The sequence below is a fragment of the Pimephales promelas genome, chromosome 10 (genome assembly GCF_988280905.1).
Source record: "Pimephales promelas chromosome 10, fPimPro1.hap1.1, whole genome shotgun sequence".
Classification (NCBI taxonomy): Eukaryota; Metazoa; Chordata; class Actinopteri; order Cypriniformes; family Leuciscidae; genus Pimephales; species Pimephales promelas.
This window is the reverse complement of record NC_142778.1, coordinates 3,518,917-3,544,497: the sequence shown is the minus strand read 5'-3', so window position 1 is coordinate 3,544,497 and position 25,581 is coordinate 3,518,917. Positions and strand designations below refer to the sequence as shown.

The 25,581-nt window shown below is 37.7% G+C and overlaps 1 protein-coding gene across 1 annotated transcript in view; it reads right to left on the bottom strand.

The window, feature by feature from the left end:
* pid1 (phosphotyrosine interaction domain containing 1) overlaps nucleotides 1–24,058 on the bottom strand; it is a 31,491-nt gene extending 7,433 nt beyond the window's left edge. The window contains exons 1-2 of the mRNA XM_039647357.2: nucleotides 23,794–24,058; nucleotides 6,309–6,455 (exon numbers count right to left, since the gene is read on the bottom strand). Coding sequence (XP_039503291.1) covers nucleotides 6,309–6,455; nucleotides 23,794–23,823 — 177 coding nt within the window. The 5' untranslated portion in view covers nucleotides 23,824–24,058. The remainder of the gene's footprint in view (nucleotides 1–6,308; nucleotides 6,456–23,793) is intronic.
* Between the last annotated feature and the right edge of the window lie 1,523 nt (nucleotides 24,059–25,581).

Below are 25,581 nucleotides of genomic sequence, written 5' to 3'. Positions count from 1 at the left end.
TTTCCAGAAAAATATTAAGCAGCAAAAAAACTAGAAAATAATAATCAGAAATGTTTCTTGAGCAATGTTTCTTCTGAAGGATCATGTGACACTGAAGATGTCCATTACATTTTAAAATTATGATTAACCGCGTCCAAAATCAAAGTTTGTGTTTACATAATATATGTGGGTGCACTGTGTATAATTATTTTACATATATAAATACACACACATGCTTGTATATATTTAAGAAATATTTTTATGTATATACTGTATATAGATTTATATATAATTTATAAATATTTTATATATAAATAATATTTTTTTCTTAAATATACATACATGCATGTGTATATATATATATCCAAAATAATTATACACAGTGCACCCACATAAATTATGTAAACACAAACTTTTATTTTTGATGCGATTAATCGTTTGAGAGCCCTAATTTAAAATACAAGAAAATAGAATTTTGCAGTACAATTTTTACAGTATTTTTGATCAAATAAATGCATAAGAATATATTTTTTAAAAATCTTACCGAACCCAAACGTTTGACCGGTAGTGTGTATTAACAAAAACGTTTTTGGATGTATCAATTCCAGACAGAAAAAACCCCCCAATAAACTGCGCAAATTCTCCAGAAATATTGTTTTAAAAATATGAACTGAAACTGCACTTTTAACAGACGAAATACACTTTAAAAGAAGAAGAGCAAGTTTAGAGCAAATATGATTACAACAACAAAAAAGCTCAATAACAAAAAACAAATTATTTGATCAGAATAACACCAGGAAGTCGTATATAAAAACCTGATTAAATCCAAAATAAAATCTAAATAATAATTAAAAAGGGGTGTACTTTTAAAAACTATAATAATCCGTATCCTCACTCTTCCGTCAAGTCATTCTTTATGTCTGTTCCTGGGTGGGACTGTGTGTGTGTGTGTGTGCACCTCAGGTGGAAACTGTGAGAAATCATCAAACACTGAAGCAGATTGATGCTTCTCAGTCACCACAGAGTCTAGACAGCAACAGAGCGCTCATTCATCTCTCCGTCCTCTTCCTCCGCAGGCGACGAGAGCTTTCCAACACTATAGCAGCTCTTCCAGATGTCTGACACACAGCTCTCGACGTCGCAAACATTGCGCAATACATTAATCTGACATCAGGACAGAATAATATGCAGATACGAACACACTTGTGAATCGTAAATCAACAAAATATTTCCACACAGGGTTTGCATGCACCGTTGAACCACACGCACACACACACACCTACACAAAATACAAGGAGAAACAATGTTGTTTGTTGAACACTCTTATGCAACATGTGGCCACAATTACTCACGATGTGTGTGATTCACTTGTTTACTATTTTATACAGAGGGCCGGGTGTTATAGCTAGAAATAACAATTTCTTAAGCCTTTTGATCAAGTATTCTTGATGTTAATGCATTTACTTTTTAAAAAAAAAGTGTTTTATTTCAAAAGAATCATATTTAATATGGTTTATTATGACAAAACTCAATGGTGTGACCATCTAAATATTTTTTTTTTACCCTTAAACAACTTAATTAAATAAATTTAAATACTTTAAAATGAGTGTATTTGAAATAACATGTATAAAATACAACTTGATTGTAGCAAAGTACAAGTTGTAAACACTCTTTGGGAAACACAAAAAAATGTGCATAATTACATATTTAAATTAAATACATTGCCCAGCCCTACTTTATAGAGACCAATTAATAAATATCATCAATAAGTGCATGAAAATCAGTCACAAAACTTGCCTTGCCTCTGGCGTGTGATTCATGCGTCCAGCAGGGGGCAGCGTATCAAACGACAACTGCTGTTCAAGACTCTCCGTGTGTAATTCAGAAAAAAATAAATAAAAATGAATTCTTCACCAGCTTGGCATTCTAGAGCGGGATGTTAATGTTCTGCCTGATTCCAGAATGAGAGGCGTACGTGTCCCCTGACGCAGCTGCACACACACACACACACACACGTGTGTATGTGAAAGAGTGCGCTTGTCTGCTGCTTAAGCCAGAGAAAGTTTGTTCTGAGGGGAAGTGTTGACTATATTTGGTCTGTGTGTGTTTGTTAACAGAAGGTGTGTGTGTGTGCGTGTGTGTGTGTGTGTGTGTGTGTGTGAACAGCACAGAACAGACTTTATAAACACTGAGTGAATCTTTCACCTCTGACTCCATAATGAAGGCTTTCACAAACATACAGAACTAACACATAAATATACTCTTACCAAACACACTTTCTCACAAAAAAACATGTAAATGACGATTCCCTAGTACAAACACAAACACTCATGCTATGAGTCACCCTCTTAGTGTTGCTACATGCTGAAGTCCAGACACATTCTCCACACACACGTACGTGAACGCAGATGCTAATCGCTATACAAGCTCAATTTCGTGCGTCACTGCTTTGCGAAATTTGTCAGAACTCAAAAAATAAAGCTGGAAAAATGCGTTTCATTATCAAAGTTTCCAAATCTTGTTGTGAAACTCAAAAATATCGAGCCCGATCTAAAGTAGTGGTTGATCAATTGATCGGTTTGTTGATTAATCGGCACTGATAACTGATTGCTGGAATCGTCGTTATTGGCAAACATCCATATTCATAGTTTTTCCGGGTTGCGTTTGTTGCTGGAGCGGCTGTCGTTATACAGTACGAGAAGAAAAAAAAGAACGGCATATGACAACACCAGGGTGGGTAAATAATGACTTAATTTTCATTTTAGGGTGAACTATTATTATCAGAAAAAAAAACAGAAAATTAAAAGGGGAATGGGTTCAATTCAGAGTTATTATACTTAACTAAAACCATTAAAAAAAATTGTTACTGAAATAAAAACCTATATCGAAATATAAAAAGTAGAGCTGTCAAACGATTAATCGCGATTAATCGCATCCAAAATAAAAGTTTGTGTTTACATAGTATATGTGGGTGCACTGTGTATAATTATTTTGTATATATAAATACACACACATGCTTGAATATATTTAAGAATATTTTCATGTATAGATTTATATATAATTTATGTTATATATAAATATAAATATTTTATACATAAATAATATTTTTTTCTTAAATATTCATGCATGTGTGTGTATTTATATATATATATATACAAAATAATTATACACAGTGCACCCACATATATTACGTAAACACAAACTTTTATTTTGGATGCGATTAATCGCGATTAATCGTTTGACAGCCCTAATTTAAAATACATGAAAATAGAATTTTACAGTACAATTTTTACAGCATTTTTGATCAAATAAATGCAGATAAGAATATATTTTTTAAAAATCTTACCGACCCCAAACGTTTGACCGGTAGTGTGTATTAACAAAATAATTTTTGGATGCAGTAATTTCAGACAGAAAACTATAAAAAATAAAAATAAAACAACAACAAAAAAACAGCAAACAAAGTTACAAATTCTTTTTTTAAATTGTGTATAAAAAAATACATAAAAATAATATATATATATATATATACACACACACACGTTTATAATATTATATATATATATATATATATATATATATAAAATAGTACCTCAATAATACTAATTTAACACTGGTTTATACAGAGCAGACATTTCATGTATGCCTAGAGAGAAGCACACACACACACACACACACACACACACACACAGAGCAGAGCCGATCACCATGGAAACAGCGTATAGACTAGCTTTGTTGAGTTGTTACATAATCAAAGGGCCTCAAAGGATGATTAGGTCGTTCTTTCTGTCCGTCATTCTATCACTAACTCTCTCCTGCAAGAACACGTGGTCTGTTAGATCATCCGACGGCACGCCGGCTGAAACGGCTTTGGCCATTTCAAGAAAAATACGAATCATTATAAAACCGGTCTACACCCAAAAATGTAGACACGCTTGTGGTCGAGTGTGTGTGAGTGAGTTTAGTGTAGGCCAGATGCTTTATATCCTCTGAGGTCCATGTTAAAACACACAGATGAAAATATGTGAAATTTTTCAACTGAGCGCAAATATGTGCCCACAGTTATTCCTTTAATGTCAGAAATGTGGCATAAATTATGCCGGGCCCTACAGCTCTTAACACAAAGAAAGAACGAAGAGGTGGAAGGAGCACGGCAAACACACAGACAGACAGAGACGCGATGCTGTGTGTGTCTTAGCCAGCACTTTGCCATGAATGGATGCTGAGGTATCCATGGCAACACCACCGCAGCTTCTTTATTAGGCCGATATCCATGAGAGATTTTCTATATTTTTAGCTTACGCATTATTCAGCCATTCTTCCTTTTCAATACAAACATGTCATGTGACTCTACATAAATCTGCAAGGACAGGTGGACCAACACAAGTACATGACTGTGTCCAAATGCATCAAGCAGTGTGTCATTGGTGTGCTATTAGTGACACTGAATGCAACTTCAAAAATATTGCTTTCCAAACACAAACAGACCGACCCGGCTGATATTTCAACAGATATATCTGTGTGTTGGCCTTTCATTGTGGAGCATCTCTTTTACATTTTAAAAATCAGGTCAATCACATGACGCTTTTCTTTCCAGATCTATACGTTTATGCAATAATACTCTTTTAAAGAAAATGAACGTGTGCATTAAAAATGTACATTTTTAAGTTTTTAGAAGGCAAAAAGTAAAAAATGTCAGGATGATACAATTATTCTAAGAATGAATGAATGAATAAGACGACTCATTAAAAGTATGGCATTCTTGTGAAGAAAATCTTACTAAATATTTGGCATATTTTGGGTTGACCAAGTAAAAATGAATGTTTAAGATCAAATGCATTCAAGGTGTAAGTAGGGGTGGGCGATCTGGCGATTTAATATTGTGATTTTGAAGATGTCCACGATCTACTTTTCAAGCGAATCGTAGAGATCGTGATTTTTTTATGTCGTCGTAATAATGTAAAAACTAATCACAGAACGGGGAGGGAGCGGCAAGACGATGACGACGTATATGCAACACACCGACGCAGTTTGTTTATATCTATGGTAGGGATGGACATTCGATTAAATTTTCTTTGTCGATCGTCGGAAGAATTAACGATCGACTATCGATTATTTAATTAATTTTTTTATATTCAAATTTATTATTTAACTTTTTATAAATTAAAAATGCAATGAAAATACAAAAATACAGCGTGTTTGGCAACGGACGCGATACCACCTTTGTGTATACATAAATCTCTGACCCATCGTCTAATTTTCTGTCGCTCTACATACGTCATCTGGTATCATTGAGCCGATTGGCTATGAGCTACGTACAGGCGCATTTGATAGACATTAGTAGCACCCAATGATATGGCTCCGGGCATTCGTAAACCACGCCTCAAATACGAGAAAATGAACATGTGCTTTCCAGACCACGTCTCATTCTCAATGATGTATGTTTAATTCATACAGTGAAGACTATGCAGTGTATACCCGTCAACATCCCGGGTTTAAAGGAGCCGTATGCAAGATTGTGGCCAAAACTGGTACTGCAATCACTTTCAAATTACTGTAGAGCGGCGTATCATTTTTTAATCCGATTTCGACCCGTTTGTATCTGCAGCTGGGGTAACTAGAGAAGAGCTGGCAACACGAATGCCGCAACACTACTGAGTCCGTGATTGGTAGATCGGTGGAGGGTGGCGCATCAGAACAAAACACAACATCAACATCAGTTGAGGGCTGCAACTTTACTTATTTAATGACATCCTGGCTGGACTACTGTTGTCAGTGATGCAAGTATTTGAAATGAACATGATTTCTTAATGTCTAGTGACATATCAGGGAAAAATGTATGATTAATTGAAATAAATTACTTGCACACAGCTCCTTTAATGACAATTTTAACGGATAATTGTTTAATGCAATAGTGTGTTTTAAATTTTTTTCAGTCTGGATATTATCAAAATTGGGAAGATCGTGGTTGTTTGTTATAAGATAGTGATATGACATTTTGGCAAGATCGCCATCGTGAAAAAACAAAAAAATAAACAAAAAAACAACAACACACGTTTATTAGCTTTTTCTTGATTGATGATGACGGTGCACCACATGGCGTTTTTCAAAACCAAATAAAACCAACATAAACACACTTCTAAGAATATGTTTGTGTTTTAAACAAGATTTGTCCTTTTCTTTATCACAGGATACTCTAATTTGTCACTGAGGATTAATCATTATTTGGCCGTGAATGAATGCAAAAGTTGGAGGGACCGTTCTTTAATTCAGATTTCACTTCAAAATCTACTCTGAATCTGGATGGCAGAGATCAGCAGGGTCTGTACCTTATATCCTGTGTGTGCGCGGTTCTTGTTGTGAGGTGTGGTGGAACACAGCTCGATGGCTTCGGGTTCGTGAAAGATCACCGTAGGCAGCGGGTCCTTCCGGAGCGTCAGCACGTTGAGTTTGGTCTTAAGCATTGTCTGTAAATGCTGAAAAACAGAACATCTCGGTTTAGGCCACAGTGTGAACATTGTTTAATAAATACAGGTGTCTCTGTTTAAACTTATAAAACACCACTTCCACAACCTGGACGGATGAATGAAATGTTTGTGCATAACATCCAAGGTACTCCATAAAGTTTATGGCACACTTGTGTGATATTACACAGACGTCCATCTCTTTCAGACCACTCTCATTTTGTAAAAGTTTTTACTTATAATAAAGACAATATGTGACGGCTCTGAGCGTTTCCATCCAAAGTTGCAAATTTAACTTTGGAATATCACACAAAACATTTGCGAATATAGCAATCCCATGTGTTCAAGAGTATAAAATCATCACTTCCTGTTAAATTAGTGCAAAATACCTGAAAAAAAAGTTGCTGGAATTGTGCAATCATGTACATTATATGAATACAAACCAACATTTGAAATGCTGTGCAATGAGATTGGTCTGCAAGATAGTCCAGATATCCAATCACATCATCTGTTGAGGCAGTCACGTGATTTTTTTGTGTGTGTGTCGACTGTCGAGGGATTTATTCTGTAAACGTGTTTCATCGTAGATCATTTATCTCATCGATTTTGAAAGAAAAATATGACAGTGAATTTATGCGATATTCCAACAGCATACAAATAGATGGTGAAACATAGCAATTGATTCACTAAAAAGAACCAGTTCAAAAGAGTCATTTGCTCCTGAATCATACTTAATTTAAACATGGTAAAATGTGTTAAAGTGAGAATACTACACTCTTACAGGTAGCTGGCAGCAAAGTTAGCCAAAACATAAACTAAACAAAGATTCACGGGGCAGGGTTTAGAACTTGGTGAATGACGGGCGTTCAGATTCATCTGAGTTTGAGTCATCTGAGTTATAGTCATAGATGATAGAAGATTTTGAAGGGAGAGAAGAAAGTGGAGAAATACAGAATATGGGAAAGAGGGTGAATTGAGTGAGAGACAGAAGCCACATGTATAAACGCACCCTGAGCCCAGAATCAGCACTTTACAGCTTTCTGAGAGAAAGAAACATTCCTGTGGTCTGAGGATAAAAGAATAAAGAGAGAGGCAGAGAGAAAAAACACACAGAGAGAGAGAGAGAAAGAAAGGGAGGTCTGTTCAGGGGAGGGCGAGATTTTGAAATAAATCTGGAATTTTATTCATAATATTTTCACTGTGTTTAATTTTTATTCTCAGTCAGGAAGTCGAAAGACTGAAGGAACCTGACTCTATTTACAGCTTACTCAACAGAAGACTGGAGAGATGGACGTCTTCAATGAAAAACTGCATGTGTTTGTGTTTAAACGCTCTGTCATTGTCATGTCCTTGCTCCTTGTCCTTGCATGTACCAAATAATGTCAGTCTGACTCTGTTTCTCTAAAGTCATAATAAAATGCAACTTCTAAAACACTGATAATTCAAACTTTGTTATGTCGACCTTAAACTTTCCTTCCTGAAATAAGAGATTGTTTCCAAACTTTACCTCCTACAGAGCGAAGGGTTCCTCTCTAGAGAGAGCGAGTTTCTGAGAAACAGGGGCACATTCTCAGAGTTACATCCTCATTTCAGGAAGGCACATTTTCTCAATTTACTTCAACACTGGATGCTCGTTTCTGTAAATTATTAAGCAAGTTTTAAGTGACCAGATTCACAGTTTCTCTTATGTTTGTGGTTGCCAGCAAAAACAAGTGCTCACAAAACATCTCAATTTTTTGGATAATGAGAACAATCCGACACAACAAAACTAGAAAGCTCCCATTTTATTTATCATACTCTATATTTAAAGGAGTAGTTCACTTTTCAAAAACACTTTTGCTGATAATTTACTCACCCCCATGTCATCCAAGATGTCCATGTCTTGCTTTCTTCAGTCGAAAAGAAATTAAGGTTTTTGATGAAAACATTCCAGGATTTTTCTCCATATAATGGACTTCAATGGGAACCGAACAGTTCAAGGTCCAAAAGACAGTTTCAGTGCAAACTGCAAACTGTTCAAAGGGCTTTAAACGATTCAGCGAAACGATCGCTCATTTAAAAAATAAATAAAAACAAAGTTTAAGTTTTATAAGCTCAAATGCTCGCCTTGCTCTGTTCTGTGATGCGCGTTTGTGACTCTCTCGATAAGACCCTTTTTCATCGTCTGGAATCGTTTAAAGCCCTTTGAGCTCATTTGAACCTTGAACCGTTTGGTTCCCATTGAAGTCCATTATATGGAGAAAATCCTGGAATGTTTTCATCAAAAACCTTAATTTCTTTTCGACTGAAGAAAGAAAGACATCTTGGATGACATGATGGGGGAGAGTAAATTATCAGCAAAAGTGAACTACTCTTATAATATCAGCTGACTCTTTACTTTGAAGCTCCACAACTAATCTTTTACTGACTAAGTAACTGCAACTACATGTGAACTTATTCTTCTAACCCCAAACCTAACCTTAAAGACATGTAATTGCAAAAGCTACTTATATATTTACTTAGTAGAATGTCAAAAGTGGACAATCAAAAAACAGTGAGCTCCATCTCCCAGCACACCAAATGTTGTCACTAGACTTATTTTGAACCTCCAAAATGTTTCTTACATTATCTCTCTGCTGAGGTCTTCACAATGCCTGCCAATTTCTTCTGCAATTCGGTTCAAAACACTCTTCTTGGCCCAATCATCTGCCATTGAGCTTCACTTAATGACTTCCACACCTGAACCACTCATGCCCTGAGTTTGTGGTCTCCACACAATCTTTAGTGACTCATATGCAGCACAATGCCACCCTGACAATGAGTTAAGCTATAGTGGTTCCCAAACATGTTTCTGCCCAAAAGTACCTAATCACATCTAACTGATTGTTCTCATCAGTTCATCAATGACTTCAAGACCTAAATAAATGGGTGTCTGATAAATGTGTACTGATGTGGGGCCTCTGGGAACAGGGCTGGTAATCACTGAATTTCACACTTGCTTTAAATCACTGGGTCCAAATCCAAGTTTGATTTCATTATTTGGCACTTTGCGTCATCAACATGTGCCAACATGTGTATTAGTGCCAAATGGACCGATGTCCACAAGGGGGCCGAGGTGTGAATAAAGGGTGTCCAACAACAAATGCTCTAGTATGATAAAAGGGTGGCCAAATCTTCAAAGTAATTAAAACTTAGTGTTAATAAAAAGTTATTTTACTCTATTCAAAAATTAAAATTGTCAGAGCAAATAAAAATATATTCTACAGTTAAAAAAACAATACCGTTTATCTTTAGATTGCTACTTATTCAACTTTATTGACAAATTTACCAGTCATTATAAAAGTGGTTGGAAAAAAAAGTTGACTAAACTGTTAAGAATGAAAGATAAGATGGAATATAATCTACTTCTGTGAGGTCTACGTCAAACAAACATGCACGCACAAAGTCAAAATACACACAATTACGCGGTGTTTATTTGTGCGTTCAATAAAAGGTAGGGGAATTAACTTATCAGATTGGAACTAAATGGCGGAGTAGTGAAGCGTGTATAAATGTGTGTGCCCTGCCTGTTGTGTGTGTGTGTGGGTGAGGGACGGACCTAACTATGTCAGTGTTTTACACATTATACGCCTGTTTGTGGGTCTGTCTTGCAATGATGGGTTTAACAAGACCAGGAGTGTCTCTGGTTATTCATATATCACTCACACAGAGAGACAGAAAGAGAAAAACATGAGAGAGCTGGAGTGAGTTAGCGAGGCAGCGAGACAATGGAAACGGTTCAGGCAGATCTCTGGCGGCTATCAGCTTGATTACATCTGACAAGCCTCATATTTCATACGCACACAAATTTAGCTGACTTCTGGCGACCTTCCTCAGCAATTTGGACCCAAAAATATAGGTCAGAATCATATAAACAGAGTCTTTCCCTTAAAGGAATATTTTGAGTTAAATGCAACAGTCTTTACAATGCCTGCCAATATCGGCAACAATTCAAAACACTGTTCTGCCGCCAAAAGCCTTGACTTAATGACTTCCACAACTGAACTACAAAGCGATGAGTTTGCCTCTCCAGTCATCTTCAGGGACATGTGTACTTCATCCTGACAAGGATTTAGCCAATGTTTTCAAACTTTGGTTTCAAAAATATCAATGTTTCAATAAATAAATATCGATACTTAAATATACGGTATATCGTATATCGATACGGTACCAATACTAATTTCCCGAAGTATCGATACTAGCTGAGCAGTCACTTCTCTCCAAAGGCACGTTGTAAAACACCACCACGTGATGCACTCGTCTCATTCGCTCTGGTTGAATAGCAAAAGTCAAGTGAAAGGAAAGATGGCGTCCTCACTGCAGAACACCAAATCCAGGGGGAGGAGTTGGATCCAGATCCAACTCCCCCACCTTACGTATACCTAATCCTACCCATCTCCGCCCCCTGATCCCTTACCCCACCCCTAATCCTACACATCTCCGTACTCTGATCCCCAAACCCACCCCTAATCCTACCCATCTCTGCCCCAATCCCTAACCCCACCCCTAATCCTACCCATCTCCGCCCCCTGATCCTTAACCTCAGCCCTAATCCTACCCATGTCCGCCCCAAACCCTAACCCCACCCCTAATCCTACCCATCTGCGCCCCCTGATCCCTAACCCCACCCCTAATCCTACCCATCTCCGCCCCCTGATCCCTAATCTCACCCCTAATCGGCCCCCTGATCCCTAACCCCACCCCTAATCCTACCCATATCCGCCCCTGATCCCTAACCTCACCCCTAATCCTACCCATCTCTGCCCCCTGATCCCTAACCCCACCCCTAATCCTAACCATATCCGCCCCTGATCCCCACCCACAATCCTACCCATCTCCGCCCCTGATCCCTAACATAATCCCTAATCCTACCCATCTCTGCCCCAATCCCCAACCCCTTTTCCTAATCCTATCTATCTCCACCCCAATCCCTAACCCCACTCCTAATCCTACCCATCTCCACCCCCTGATCCCTAACCCCACCCCTAATCCTACCCATCTCCGCCCCAATCCCTAACCCCACCCCTAAACCTACCCATCTCTGCCCCTCTGACCCCTAATCCTACCAATCTCCGCCCCAATCCCTAACCCCACCCCCAATCCTACCCATCTCCGCCCCCTGACTCCTAACCCCACCCATCTCTGCCCCCTGATTCCTAACCCCACCCCTAACCCCACCCATCTCCGCCCCCTGGATCTCGTGTACTGCAATGAGGTGCTGCTGCCCCGTAACCGGCTTTGGTTGATTGATAAAAAACACCACAATCGGGCATATCAGACAATAGCACGGACACCCATAAACATGTTGCGAGCGGGCACGTCGGAGAATAGCGCGGACACGTGCTTCACACTGTGAGCCAGCGCGGACCCAAAAGATTGTTTGACTATCAATAATACCTATCATCACTCATTTTTCACTAATTATTGTATAGGTGAAAACAGACTTAAGGATCAAGCTCCATATATGCTCAGCATCAGGGGTATTTGTTGTTTGGACAAACCAGCGACCAATGCAATAAAAAAATCCCAAAGGAAACACTGGAACTCTTCTCATTTTAACTTTTCTGAAACATCAACCAAGATGGCCTAGTATTGTTGTTGATATGAGACTGTGTTGTCTAGTTTTTTCACCGGTTTCTTAAAGTTAGTATAATCTGACTGAGGAATCAGTCAAGGAATAAATATTGTAACTGTGGTCAAATGTAAATTAACTTGCTATTTAACTTTATTCAAAAATTATTATTTAATTCTGCAATTTGCCTTCATGAGCGATTATCAATGATTACACAGATACTAATTAAACTAAACAGCTAGACAATGGCAGCTCTGAATTCAATAATAAAATGCCTTAAACTGAAAATGTAATGTTTAATATTATTATTATACATTACTGACACTCTATCCTCCAATTTGATACTGTTAAGTGCTTTTTTGTTACAGTATATTTTAATCTTTGACAACAGTAGGTAATAAAAATACAACGGATCATGTGAGCTCTGGTCCAATTAAAAAATATTAACAAATAGAATGTAAAATATACCTCATTGTCATGTTCTTCATTGTTATATTTAGCTTTAAATAAAAAGATAATAATTAAATAAACTAATAGATGGAATCGAATATCAATATTTTTCAAGGCATCGTTTCGAAGTTAGAAATTCTAGCATCATGGCAACACGATTAGCTAACCCACGACTAGTTTATTTTAAAATACTGAATGTGCAAAGCTGCTCTACTACTTTCACATTGTATTATTTGGTCTTGGTGTTCTTGTGGTGCCATCAGCCAATCAGAACTGTCATTTTCCTGCAGCTCAGTGATTCCAAGAATGCCAGTTGCTCTCCAAAGGCGATTTATTGGCCCATTTAAAAGCCGAATTTCACACAGACATGGTATGTATACGCCAATGGTAGGTTGCTAAGATTGAGAGTGTGTCCAGACAAAGCTCGTAAGTTCCAGTGTGGGTGCCTGTCGGGGTGTGTATATAACTTTATGAGGGTCTGTGTTGGGTTTCACATGGACCTGCCAGGGCCAAGTCAGGACAGACACGTAGGAGGTCCCATGCTGCCATTGGTGGTGCCACAGGATACAAAAGACCATCAAAAATGGCGTGGGAAGATGCCAACGGCAGCAGAAAACCTCAAAGGCATTGCTGGCCCCTCCCACCTTCCTAAAAACACCAATCAATGTCAAGCAGCAATGACGCAAAGAGACCACTCAAACAAACCACTCTCTCTCTCTTGCACACACACTAATACAACATACATTGGTTAAATGTAAACACATTCATTTTCACATATTTTTCAGGTGTGATTGTGCACGCGCATGCGCACACACCCCTCTGTGAACCCTGTAGGACAGTCCTGCCAGACACTATAGAGAAGCTAATGACATACAGACATCTCTGTGGTTTATCCTAAACTCACTCACACACAGAAACCAAATGATATTCTTGGAAACTCTGCATTGTAACAGAATAAGGCCATATTGTGCTGCAGTTTTCTCTATTAATCCTTTAAACAACACCCAAAAACACATAATTCATACAAATGCCAAACCCAAATCTCTCCGCTCCATGCGAACAAACTTTTTTTACTTTGATGGTGGGTTCACTTCAGTTCACTTATAAAGATTACAAACACTGGAACAAGGTGGAATGGAAAGTTCTACAAGCAATTTTGTAGGGAACTAGCCGCTAACAGGGGCGACTTTTCAGATAGACAGGATAGTTTTAGCAAATTAACGTTTTATTTATGAGATTTTATTAATATTTGGGGTGGTGATGGTGCAGTGGATAAGACACATGCCTTTGGTGTGAGAGACCCAGGTTCGAATCCACTGTGAGACACCAATGTGTTCCTGAGCAAGACATTTGACCCCTAGTTGCACCAGAGGCGTGCGACCTCTGACATATATACCAATTGTAAGTCGCTTTGGATAAAAGCGTCAGCTAAATGAATAAATGTAAATACTAGGGCTGGGTATTGAGACAAATTTCACAATTCGATTTCGATTCACAAGCTTCTCGATTCGATTTCGATTACGATTCGATTTAATATCGATTATTTTGGATATCAGTTACAAAAAATGGCAATTTTTTTAAGGGAATCAAATCTCTTAACTAATGCTGTAAACTTTGTTGTAGCCTACTAGGCTTCATTAGCCTAATATGAAGGTAATAATTAACTGTTTTGTAGCTATACAAACACTTAAATTACACTTTTATTTATTTTTATAATAAGAAGATTATATGAAATATAAACATTTAAATGGTGGTCATAAAAACTTGCCAGATTTATTCAAATATGCATTAAATATTGAAGAACATTATTAGATTATAATGCATATGTAATATGGTGTATATATTTAGCAAAATGCTCCTCTCTAGAATTATTTTTTCTAGCTGACTTACAAGTTTATGTGGGTTTCCTGAGGTAAATATGACGATACATGACATTGATTACAAGCTGTTTAACTGACGTCTTTCCACGGTTGAAACGCTGATTGAGCGAATCAATGTGACATGATACGGATTTCGATAAGTTGTACTCTATCTTTTAACACACTTTCAGAAGCTCATTCATGTTTATTTCGCGCTGTGATTGGTATTATTAACCCGGAAGAGAGATCAGCGCTGCTGCTTCTCTAGAGCTGCGCCAGAGCGATCTCACGCCACAGCGCCTAAACACTATTTATATTTTTGAATTTCTAAAGAAAATGGACTTAACTTGAAAATTGAGACTTTGTTTCTTATCAATAGTAACAAAGATATTGCGATTTTTTGGATGCGCAATATCTTTCCATTCATTCAAATGTCCCATTCATTCAAATGAAACAGGATGACTAATCGAGTCTTGAGATTTAAGAATGAGAATCGATTAATATCGAGAAATCGATATTTATTACCCAGCCCTAGTAAATGCATCAAAAATCAAGGTAGTTCTGTTGCATGCTCCTCCCATTAAAAATGAATTTTGAATGTGTATTTGAGGACGCAAATGGACTCAATTCTTTGAGATTTTGAACTCAACTTTAGTCAATTTTATGTATAGTAGTATTATTATAAGTCCTGAAAACAATAACTATTTGCATTTGTAATTTGATTGTTAAGCCGCGGATGATACCCTCGGCAAATGTGAACCCAATTGTCACAAGGACATGAAATATTAAACCTATGTTTCTTTCAATAAATAGATTAAATCTGGAAATGTTGCTAGTTTCTACTCAATGCAGCCTGCCTTTGTCTAGTGAAATCTAACAAATACAGAAGTGCGACGCACTTTGAATTTAGAGGGAAATGAAATTTAAGTGTTAACAGAAAATAATGATGACTAGGTAGGAAGGGAAAGAAGAACTTCTTGCATCTGTTGCAACAAATATGACATTTTATTAACAGGGAAAAAATAATGTGGGCATAATTTAGGCTGATTTGGGCATTGCAACATGATTATAATTCTGGCTTAATCACGAGCAAAATCTAAATAATAGCTCAACAACAAATGGAAATTCTCGCCCGCTCGTGTTCAGCTCACTGACTCACTGAGATGAGCCAGTCTCACCGGTTAACATCTCACTGGAGCAGAAGTTTATAACTCACTAACAGCTTGAATTTAAAGGGATAGTTCATAATTTATTAGCCCAAAAGATGTTCCAAACCTGCATGCATTTATTTCTTCTGCTGAACGCATAAGAAGATATTTTGATTAATTTGTTTAAACAACCCAACTTGACTTCCAAAAAAATACTATGAAAGTTAATGGGACCCTGGTCCTGTTCGGTTACCCAGGTTTGGACTTTGGAACAACTTGAGTGCGAGTAAAATGACAGAATTTATTTTTTTGGGGTGAACTATCCCTTTAAGTCTGTTCCTCATTCAAAGCAATCATACGACTAAAATAAAACTTTGAATATAACACAAGTCAAACAAATCACTTAAGTGGTGCTTCTGTAACATTTTCGAAGAGTTGCATGAAAAACAGCTTTCAGATTTTCCCTTTTTGTGTTTTGCATGTGGGTTTGAAAAGACATGAGGGGGAGTAAATTTGTAATTTTTCTTTTTTTTTTTTTAAAGTGGAGTCGTCTTTCAGTTGTTATGACTGGAAAATGATCATCCCGATTATCAAGGACAGATCCGGAGCCCGATTTGAGTTTACAGAACACACCAGAACGCTTCCAGATCACAGAAAGGGAGAGAAGAGAATGAGACTGAGCATCGCCATCAACACAGCGATGCCCGTTACCATGGAAACGCCACAAAGAGAGAGCCTGCTGGTAGTCATGGTTACCATGCAGTGGACACTGAGAGTGCTTCACTGCATTTTGAGAAAAGTGCGTTGCGAAGGAATCGGTGTACACGAGTCGAGTGTTTGTGTGTGCGGACGGCTCGAGAATTCGTTTCTTGTTTATTTGCATTGTCTGAAAATCAATGAAATCTCTTGGATAACTGCAACATCAGCCCAATGCCAGGCACTAGGGTGGCATTGGTATAACTGTACAGGGTCGTCTTAGGGATCACTGATGGGAAAGTACTGAAACGTAACAGTGAAACCCGCAGCGAAGGCCTGATCTATGCTGCTAAGAATGTGTGTTTGTGCAACACTGGTCAGATTACACCAGTCAGAACGTTCTGTGTTTTAGACGGCAATCTAGGAGTCATCTGAAGTATGTGTTGGTCTCAAAAACTCAAAAAGTATATTTTTCACTCAAGCCCTCAAGTTGATTGAGTTTAACTTGTATTGAACCCAGAATATTCTGGGGGATATTTATGCATCACGCACAAAATTAAATTTAGACTCATTGCACCTATTCTTAAAAAAAAAAAAGTAGTAAGGATAAAGTGATGTACTTATATTTGAGGAGGGAAGAAATCACTTACTAACCATTTAATGCTATAGTTAATTTTACAACTTTGTTGCCATCAGAAAGGAACACCTTAAACAATCATAAAAATGGCAAGAACTTTACAGCACAAATAATACACAAATGTTAACAGAGGAACTATGTACAGTAGGTGCATAATCATGCATGGAAGTGCATGTACTGTATAAAGCTGTAAGTTTTCACCAAAAATCGTCCCCTTTCGAAAAAACAAAAGTCCAATTTTTTGATGTGATAGTCTACATTACACCACAAATACAGTCAGTTAAGCTTAAAGGGATAGTTCTCCCAAAAATTACTCACTCTTGTGAGACTTTCGTTCATATTCGGAACACAAATGAAGATCTTTTTGAGGAAATCCGTTCGTTTTCGGCCCCTATATTGATTGACAGACACTGCTCAAAAGTTCATAAAGAGATTGTAGAGCTAATCCATATGAATTGAGCAGTTTAGACCACCTTTTCTAATGCCTGGTTCAGATTACACGATTTTAGCCCAATTTTGGCGCGATCCGTTTGATGTAGGGTGTCGTGGGGATTCGTAAACGACAACGGGCGTCGGGACACAAGATTCGATCGTATCATCTCGTACAGTGTGTCATAGTGGGCGACAACCTATGTCGCGTCTGCGATGTTTCACGACATCACAACATAAGACTAGCATGTTTAATTTTTTAACGCCCGTCCACGACACTTCCGTCACATGTATGAGGTTGACCAATAGGAACACAAGCTTTTCCGTACACAACTTTCAAAAATGGCGAAATGAAAAAGATACGATGGTGCTAAAAGTAAAAATATATAAGAAAACAATATTTTACCTCAAGTTCTCTTTGGAGGATTGACAGCCCATACTGTCCTCTTCGAGCAATCCAGGAACGTGTCCATTGTCGGGTTTTCTTTCTTTTTTTAAACTTTTTTCTGAACACAGGACAGCCAATACAACTCTCACCACTTCATCCATTGTTTGTTTACGTTCGTTTCCGGAAGTCACTCGCTACTAGTTTCGCCTACTTGATGACATCACGCGCCTCGTTAAAGACGGCATGCGATGAATGGTCAAGAAGCAACGTGTAGTCTGACATGTTTCTTGTCCACGACACGACAAGATTTTAGGAGTCAAAATCGCGTAATCTGACAATATGATAGGGCTGTCAAACGATTAATCGCTTCCAAAATAAAAGTACAAAATACATAATATATGTGGGTGCACTGTGTATAATTATATATATATATATATATATATATATATAAATACACACACATGCTTGTATATATTTAAGAAATATTTTCATGTATATACTGTATATAGATTTATACATAATTTATATTATATATAAATATAATTTTATATATAAATAATATTTTTTTCTTAAATATACATTCATGTGTGTGTGTGTATATATATATATATATATATAAAATGTAAACAGACTTTTATTTTGGATGCGATTAATCGCGATTAATCGTTTGACAGCCCTACAAAGTGACTATCGTAACTGAGAAAAAATATTGTGTAATCTGAACCAGGCATAAAGAGACTCGATCGCTTTATGATGAACAGATTGAATTTAGTCTTTTATTCACATATATCTTCATTCATGTTCCGAAGACGAAAGACATTCTTTGGTTTGGAACAACATGAGTTTGAGTAATTAATGACAGAATTTTCATTTTTGGGTGAACTAACCCTTTATCTTTTATTAAACCCAGAATATTCCTTTAATAAACATTTCACAGTTTTCAGAGTACTAAACCACAGTTACACAAGTGAAAACATGCTCAGTCTTATCAAGTGTGAAAACACTAGTATAAGCTGGTCTGCACAAAGTCACTGAACCACAAGGGTCTACTAAAAAACAACTGGATCTTGAGGGAGGTTCATGAAAGGGCCTGTTGAGATCTAGAAGAGTGGGGTTAACGCTGGGTTGGGTGCTGTAAGAGGATAAAACTCATAATGCTAATGTATTCTTCAACTATGGCCAAGATATCCATGCTTTGGCTATTGTAAGATATGAGATCCTATTGTTACATCATAAGATCTGATTGCAGTGTTTGAAGGTATAATCCCATCGGATTCAAATCTCCATAACGTAATGCTCTTAAAACATCCCATGGACTACACTGAATCCTACTAAAGCCAGTTTTTTTTTTATGAGATTATAAAAGCATTCACCCCAAATCCTTATCATATCGGCAGTCTTTAAATGTCCACTATGTAACTTTTGGCCCTCTAGCGGTTAAAACAAAACCGTATGCATTTTGCAGAAGAACATTGTTTTGGTTGTGCTTCAACTTTGCGACTGTGCAGATGAATGCGTTTCGTGGCACATGTGAACACAAGGAAATCCAAATCTAAGCATGTAAGTGCAATATTGTATACTGATGTTTCGACCAATTGGAAACACTTATAGTTTAAATGAATGGTGTTAGAAAAGTTGTCATGATGTTGTTATTTGATCAAGCTCCAAAAACAGCTCATTTGGATATTGACTGGCGTTATTTTATGACGTCACACAGGCAAACACATTTACATGAGACTGCCGACCCGAGCCCGTTTATTTAAAAAAAAAAAAAAAAAAAACCTTACACAGCCTGCCCTGTGTTGCAGTCATTTAAACAGATATGTTTTGTCCTCAATGACAAAGTAGTTACCGTTTCGTTTATTTTAATTTCTTTATAAAGTTAATTAAGACAAATGTTTCTTTTTATTTATTTTTTTATGACGACCAAGCACCCGACAGCGAGTTAAACATGTTTGATCCATTTATAGCCTCTCAAATCCACACTTTGCTACAATAAAATCCATAGATATAAAACAACTTAAGCATATCACACAGACAGTTAATGTTAGTTTAAACGTTTGTTAAACGTTTATTGTCATTATTGAAAAGCTGAGGCAAACTGCTCTGCTGCTCAGTCGCAACAGCGCTCATAAATGCATTTACAATACAATACAATACAGAGAATGCATTGCAATCTTAACCAATCAAATAAATGACATTAAAAACAAACATGCAGATTATCTTACCTAAAAAATCAAGTCTTCACTACAGAACATGGCCATTCGTATTACCAATAGTTTCCAACAGACTCATGAAACTAAAGTCCAATCAAACAAAAAACAACAAGACAACCTCCTAGCTAAAAACAGTCTCTTACAGAGCATCGTGCAGAAAAAACACCGCATCCACTGACCACTGTGGAAAGTTTTAATCCAGTCGAACTTTTTCCAGCTGCGCTGAAGTCACGCTCACTACCTCTGCTGCTGGCGAGACACTAAACACAGAACGAGCCGGTCACGCGGATCGCGCCGCCGGGAAACCTGTGTGCGCGTGTGCAGACTGTCATTCATATATGTCAGTATCATAGGTTATAAAACGTCTTTCTATGTTTGCTTTTCAATAGTCATCTTCTCATATTTTATTTTAAGTAATATCTAAAATAGGCTATAAAAAAGATAAGCCTGAAACAGGCCCGAGGCCCGGCCCGCGTGTGAACTATGACGTTAAAATTTGCCCGAAGCCCGGCCCGAGGAGTGTAAATAAGTCGGGGCCCGTCGGGCTCGGGCTGAAATGCAGGCCTCTAAGGAGGCTTCCGTGTCGTTCCGCCATCTTGAAAAACTATAATAGCGGAGATGGACAAAAAGGTCTAGCCAACCTCAACGCGTTTCAACAACACGTTTTCGTTCAGAGTCAGCGTCACGTGACAAAAACGGACAAGGAGGCGTTTGTTACTCTCCCGGAAAATTTGAAAGGCTGCACTGAACGGCACACATACTTATGCCGAGCAACAGGAGAACGAATCCTCGTCGCCCAAAAAAAACAAAGAAATTAATTTAAAAGGAAACATGATCGGCGGATTAAAAAAACTAGGGTAAATATCGGGATAGCTTTTCCCAGGTGTAAAGAGCCAATGAAGGAGAAAGACTTTGATAGGGACGTTGAAGTCCTGCTTTCTTCTCGACAGGCAAGTCAACATTACGGTTTAAATTACAAGCTTTTTTCATTGCTTGGTTGTATAATTCATTATATAGGCAGCAGAACATAGTTAAACTCGATGAAGTGCTATTGGAAGATATGTTATCATGGCTTCTTGGTAAATCACGGCTACACTCAATTGAAAAAGCGAGGCGCAAGAGAGCACTATTGGTTTGAATGCAAAATACAGTTTGACCACTAGATGGGAGAAATTCCTACACAGTGTACCTTTAAGTACGTTATTGCGTGACCCTTTCAACCGTACAGTAAGAAAGCATTAGAAACGGCCCCTTGTATGCGGTTTATTTATGGCGATAATGGTGTCCGCTGACAGCAGTGAGCATATTCCTGAAATACTCAACATGTTTGAAGTTTTAACGGAGATTAACTCAAAACAGGGACTTGAATGGATTTAGGTCATGGACTAATAAGGAACAGGCTTGTTTAAATCATGTGAAAGTCAGTGAAATACCACAATGAATTATATTGTTTATAACCAACAACCATTCTAACAAACAAACTCAAGCTTATTAAATACAGTTATGATCTACCTGATTGGTTCAGGAAGGAAAACTTTCGATCTTGAACCTCTTTTGCACAGACCTGTGGTAGATTAATAAAAACTTAATGTCGTTACATGGTTTTAAATCGTTTATAGGAGTTCACTACAACCATTTTGCCACATATAACAGCAAGTTTTGTAGATTCAAAAGAGTTCACTATGGTATTTAATCAGTGTCCCCATGCCAAACTCCGTGAGGAAAGATTGTGCAAGTTCATCTGGCATGGTCTGTCCCGCTCCACATCTGGATAATATTACAAACAGCGGAGACGTGAAGCCCAGCACCCCAGGAGATACAAATACTTGACTTGAACTTTTCTTTTTTATTTATAGGGAGATTTACAGGTAACCACTGGACTTCAAACTGGATGAATCCGAATGCTTGGAGAAATGTGGCTAAATATTATGCACAAGAACTGGATGCCAGTGTCGCTCACCTGCACGGCCACGACGCACAGCTTGTCACCAGATGTGCTGCATGTATAAACCCGGTTCTGAAACAGCTAGATGGAACGGTACTGAACGCAGGCATATTGAACTGTTACTTGACACGCCGACTAAAAACGTATCGCCAAACAATATTAAACGATAACCAAAGTCCATGTCATGCATATGCACTTCAGGATTCCAACACCTTTTTATTCCAATTTTCATTAATTTTCCGTTTCTGTGTTCCGGAAAATGGTAGGTTTTTTGCCAGTCCATGGTTATTAGCTAGTTCAAGCTGGTCATTAGCAGGCTGACCAGCTCCCAAGCTTCAAAGACCATCTAAAACATTTTAGACCAGCTGGTAACTAGTTTAGCTGAGCTAAAGACCAGTTAATGACCAGTATGGACCAGCTAGAAACCAGATAACATGTCCCACCATAGCACACACCTTAAACTGGCTTTCCCAGTTAGGCTTTAAAAAAACGAAAGGCCCGTTCACACCAAAAAAGATAGCCTACAGATAAAGATTTAGTTTTAAAGATTGTTCGAAATATCAGAGAATAGCAGAGTGCTCAACACCAGGGGACCAATATCATTGGAATCACTTTTGCAATGAGTTTTTCCAATTATGTAAAAGCTAGAATTAAAAAGCTCAAGCATTTAAAGCGGCAGACATTGTCAGCAGAGCGTGCTTGTAATAAGTAGTATAATATTGTGTTGGTGTGGATGCTAATCTAGGGATAGTTCACCCCAAAAAAAAAAAAAAATTCTGTCATTTACTCAAGTTGTTCTAAACTTGTATTTATTTATTTCTTCTGCTGAGTTGAACATAATACAACATATTTAGAAGAATATGGGTAACCAAACAGTTGATAAACACCATTGACTTTCTCATCCTTTGGCATCATATAGGTGACGCCATATGACATTTCGTCGAAAAATACTGCGCACATGGCACCCTTTAGCGTCAATATAACATGCAGAACCCAATGCATATACACCTATATGACGCCAAAGGATGAGAATGTGTTGGTATCTCATACTATGGAAGTCAATAGGGTCCATCAACTGTTATTTTACCTTCAGAATACCTTTTTTTACGTTCAGGAAAACCTTTAGGGTGTGTAAATGACGACAGAATTAACATTTTTTTGGGCGAACGTTCCCTGTAGGCTTATTTTCTGGTTTTATCGGGGTTATAGAAACTTTAGGCTGGAAGATCAGCAGAAGACAAGCTTGAAACACCAAGAACGCGAGACTAGCTTAAACCAACAAACCAGCTTTGGCTTGTAATCGTCTGGACTTTCCATGACTTTTACACATTTTAATCATTTATACCACTTCTCCTGGCTTGTAAACCACAATTTTAAAACTCCAGTGGCCAGTTACATAAACTGATTATACTATTACAAGCAAGTCATCAATCATTTTATTTAACACTGCTTTTAGAGTCGGTTACATAAAAAAGATAGATTGGTCTCATTTGAATCCCAAAAGTTAGACAGATTAGTTGGTCACACACAGTATTAACATAGTGGCTGTGTTTATGCAACTGGCCCCTGGTCTTCCTTGATCTCGGGGCCCCTGGTGCTTTAAAACGAGCAAACGCACCGGAAGAACGAGTCCTGTGTGAACGCATCCTGAGGAATCTCAGAAGTACAGCGAGTTCCAGCACAACAAAGCCATTTCAAAGACAGCAAACACCAATGCAATGAAATGGCCTTGGTCTGGAAAGGCATGATATGGTAAAGAATGAACTGTTAAAACTAGCTCTATTTAGCGAGCAGGCTCCCAGTCCAGAACCTCAGAGCTTCAGAGGAAAAGTTGAAGAGCCACAAAGCTCCAGTGTAGTGATAAATGGAGGCTAGATGAGGTTCGCTGGATGAAAAGCTCGAGTGCCCATTGGTTGGCCTGCACGCCGTGGCTCCAAAATGAACGACAGATATCAAAAGCGTTTCCTACTGTAATTAGACGTCCAGTCTTACCTGCAATCGTTCCGACGCGGGCTGCCACATTTTCGTAGATGATACGCTCGATTGTCAGGCTGGAAACACGGATAGTCCAGCTATAACATCTGCTCGCTGGCGGCGCTTTATCACTCCTTCTCTCTCCTCCAGCAATCCCGAGGAAAAAAAATACAGATACAGTGAATTCCAACGGTGCACAAGAAGGAAACTCCGCCTGCGAAAACACGCACAGGCTCTTTTCTTTCTTTCTCTCCCCCTTTTTCTCTGTTCCTCTGTGTCCTCCGCCCCCTCTTTCTCGACTGATGATGTTGTTATCAGACTGTGACCGGCAGAGGGCGTTGAAGTCACCATGAAAACAAACTTGATTTTTTTAAAGAGATATTGCCGTAGGCTGCTTATTTAAAAAAAAATAGCAACGCACATATTTTTTTTTTATTAATGTGCCCTAATAATTTTTAATCAAAATAAATTGCAGCAACATCTCTTCACTGATGATGACGTGTTTACCGGCGCGAAGGCGGGACATCTGTCACTTCCGATGGACAAATCAAGTCCGGCGTGTAACGTTAGTTCACTTAAGTTTTGAAAAAACTTTTGCTGATAATTTACTCACCCCCATGTCATCCAAGATGTCCATGTCTTTCTTTCTTCAGTTGAAAAGAAATTAAGGTTTTTGATAAATATTCCAGCATTTTTCTCCATATAGCCTAATGCACTTCACAAGGTCCAAATTCCAAAATACACTTTCAGTGCAAACTGCAAACTGTTCAAAGGGCTTTAAACGATTCCATATGATGAATAAGGGTCGTATCAAGCGAAACGATAGCTTATTTAATAAATAAATAACAAAGTTTAAGTTTTAAAAGCTCAAATGCTCGCCTTGCTCTGTTCTGTGTGACTCTCCTGTTCGAACTCGTTCATAAAAAATGAACAAATCTTTTTCCGAGTCAATTCGTTCGTTTCGTTCTTTGTATGAACCAAACGATTCGGAAAAAGATTTGTTCATTTTGATGAACGAGTTCGAAAACGAGAGTCACAAACGCACGTCACAAAACAGAGCAAGGCAAGCATTTGAGATTATAAAACTTAAACTTTATTATTTATTTATTAAATGAGCAATCGTTTTGCTTGATAAGACCCTTATTCATCGTCTGGAATCGTTTAAAGCCCTTTGAACAGTTTGTAGTTTGCACTGAAACGGTCTTTTGGACCTTTAAAAGTTTGGTTCCAGGTGAAGTCCATTATATGGAGAAAAATGCTGTAATGTTTTTATCAAAAACCTTAATTTCTTTTCGACTGAAGAAAGAATGACATAGATACATTCACAAATATGTCATCGCTAGTTCTTCTGATTCTAAATATAAAACATATTACTTTCAATGTTGAAATATTATTTGTTTGGTAGGCTTAATTATCTCCAATGTCACACAAAGATTTATCAGTAGGCAAATATTTATCTGTAATATGGTATTGCAACAACCCTGAACGATGATATAGGCCTAAGCAAAATATCTCAGTGATATGACAGTGATATGTAAAAATATATGTAGGCCATAGTTTAGTTAGCATCTACAGCATATATTTATTCAACAGTTCTTAACCAAACTAAAAGATTCAAACAATTATGAAATTCAATTCATGAAACAATATTATGGGACAAGCATCATTCACAGTGTTCACTTGTTTTTCCAACAGCTAACAAAATTATATTTACATTTTTGTTAGGGGAAAAAACATATCTTATTTATTGATTATTGATGTCACTGCTAGAAAAGTCAAGCATTTATGACCTTATAACAACTTGTC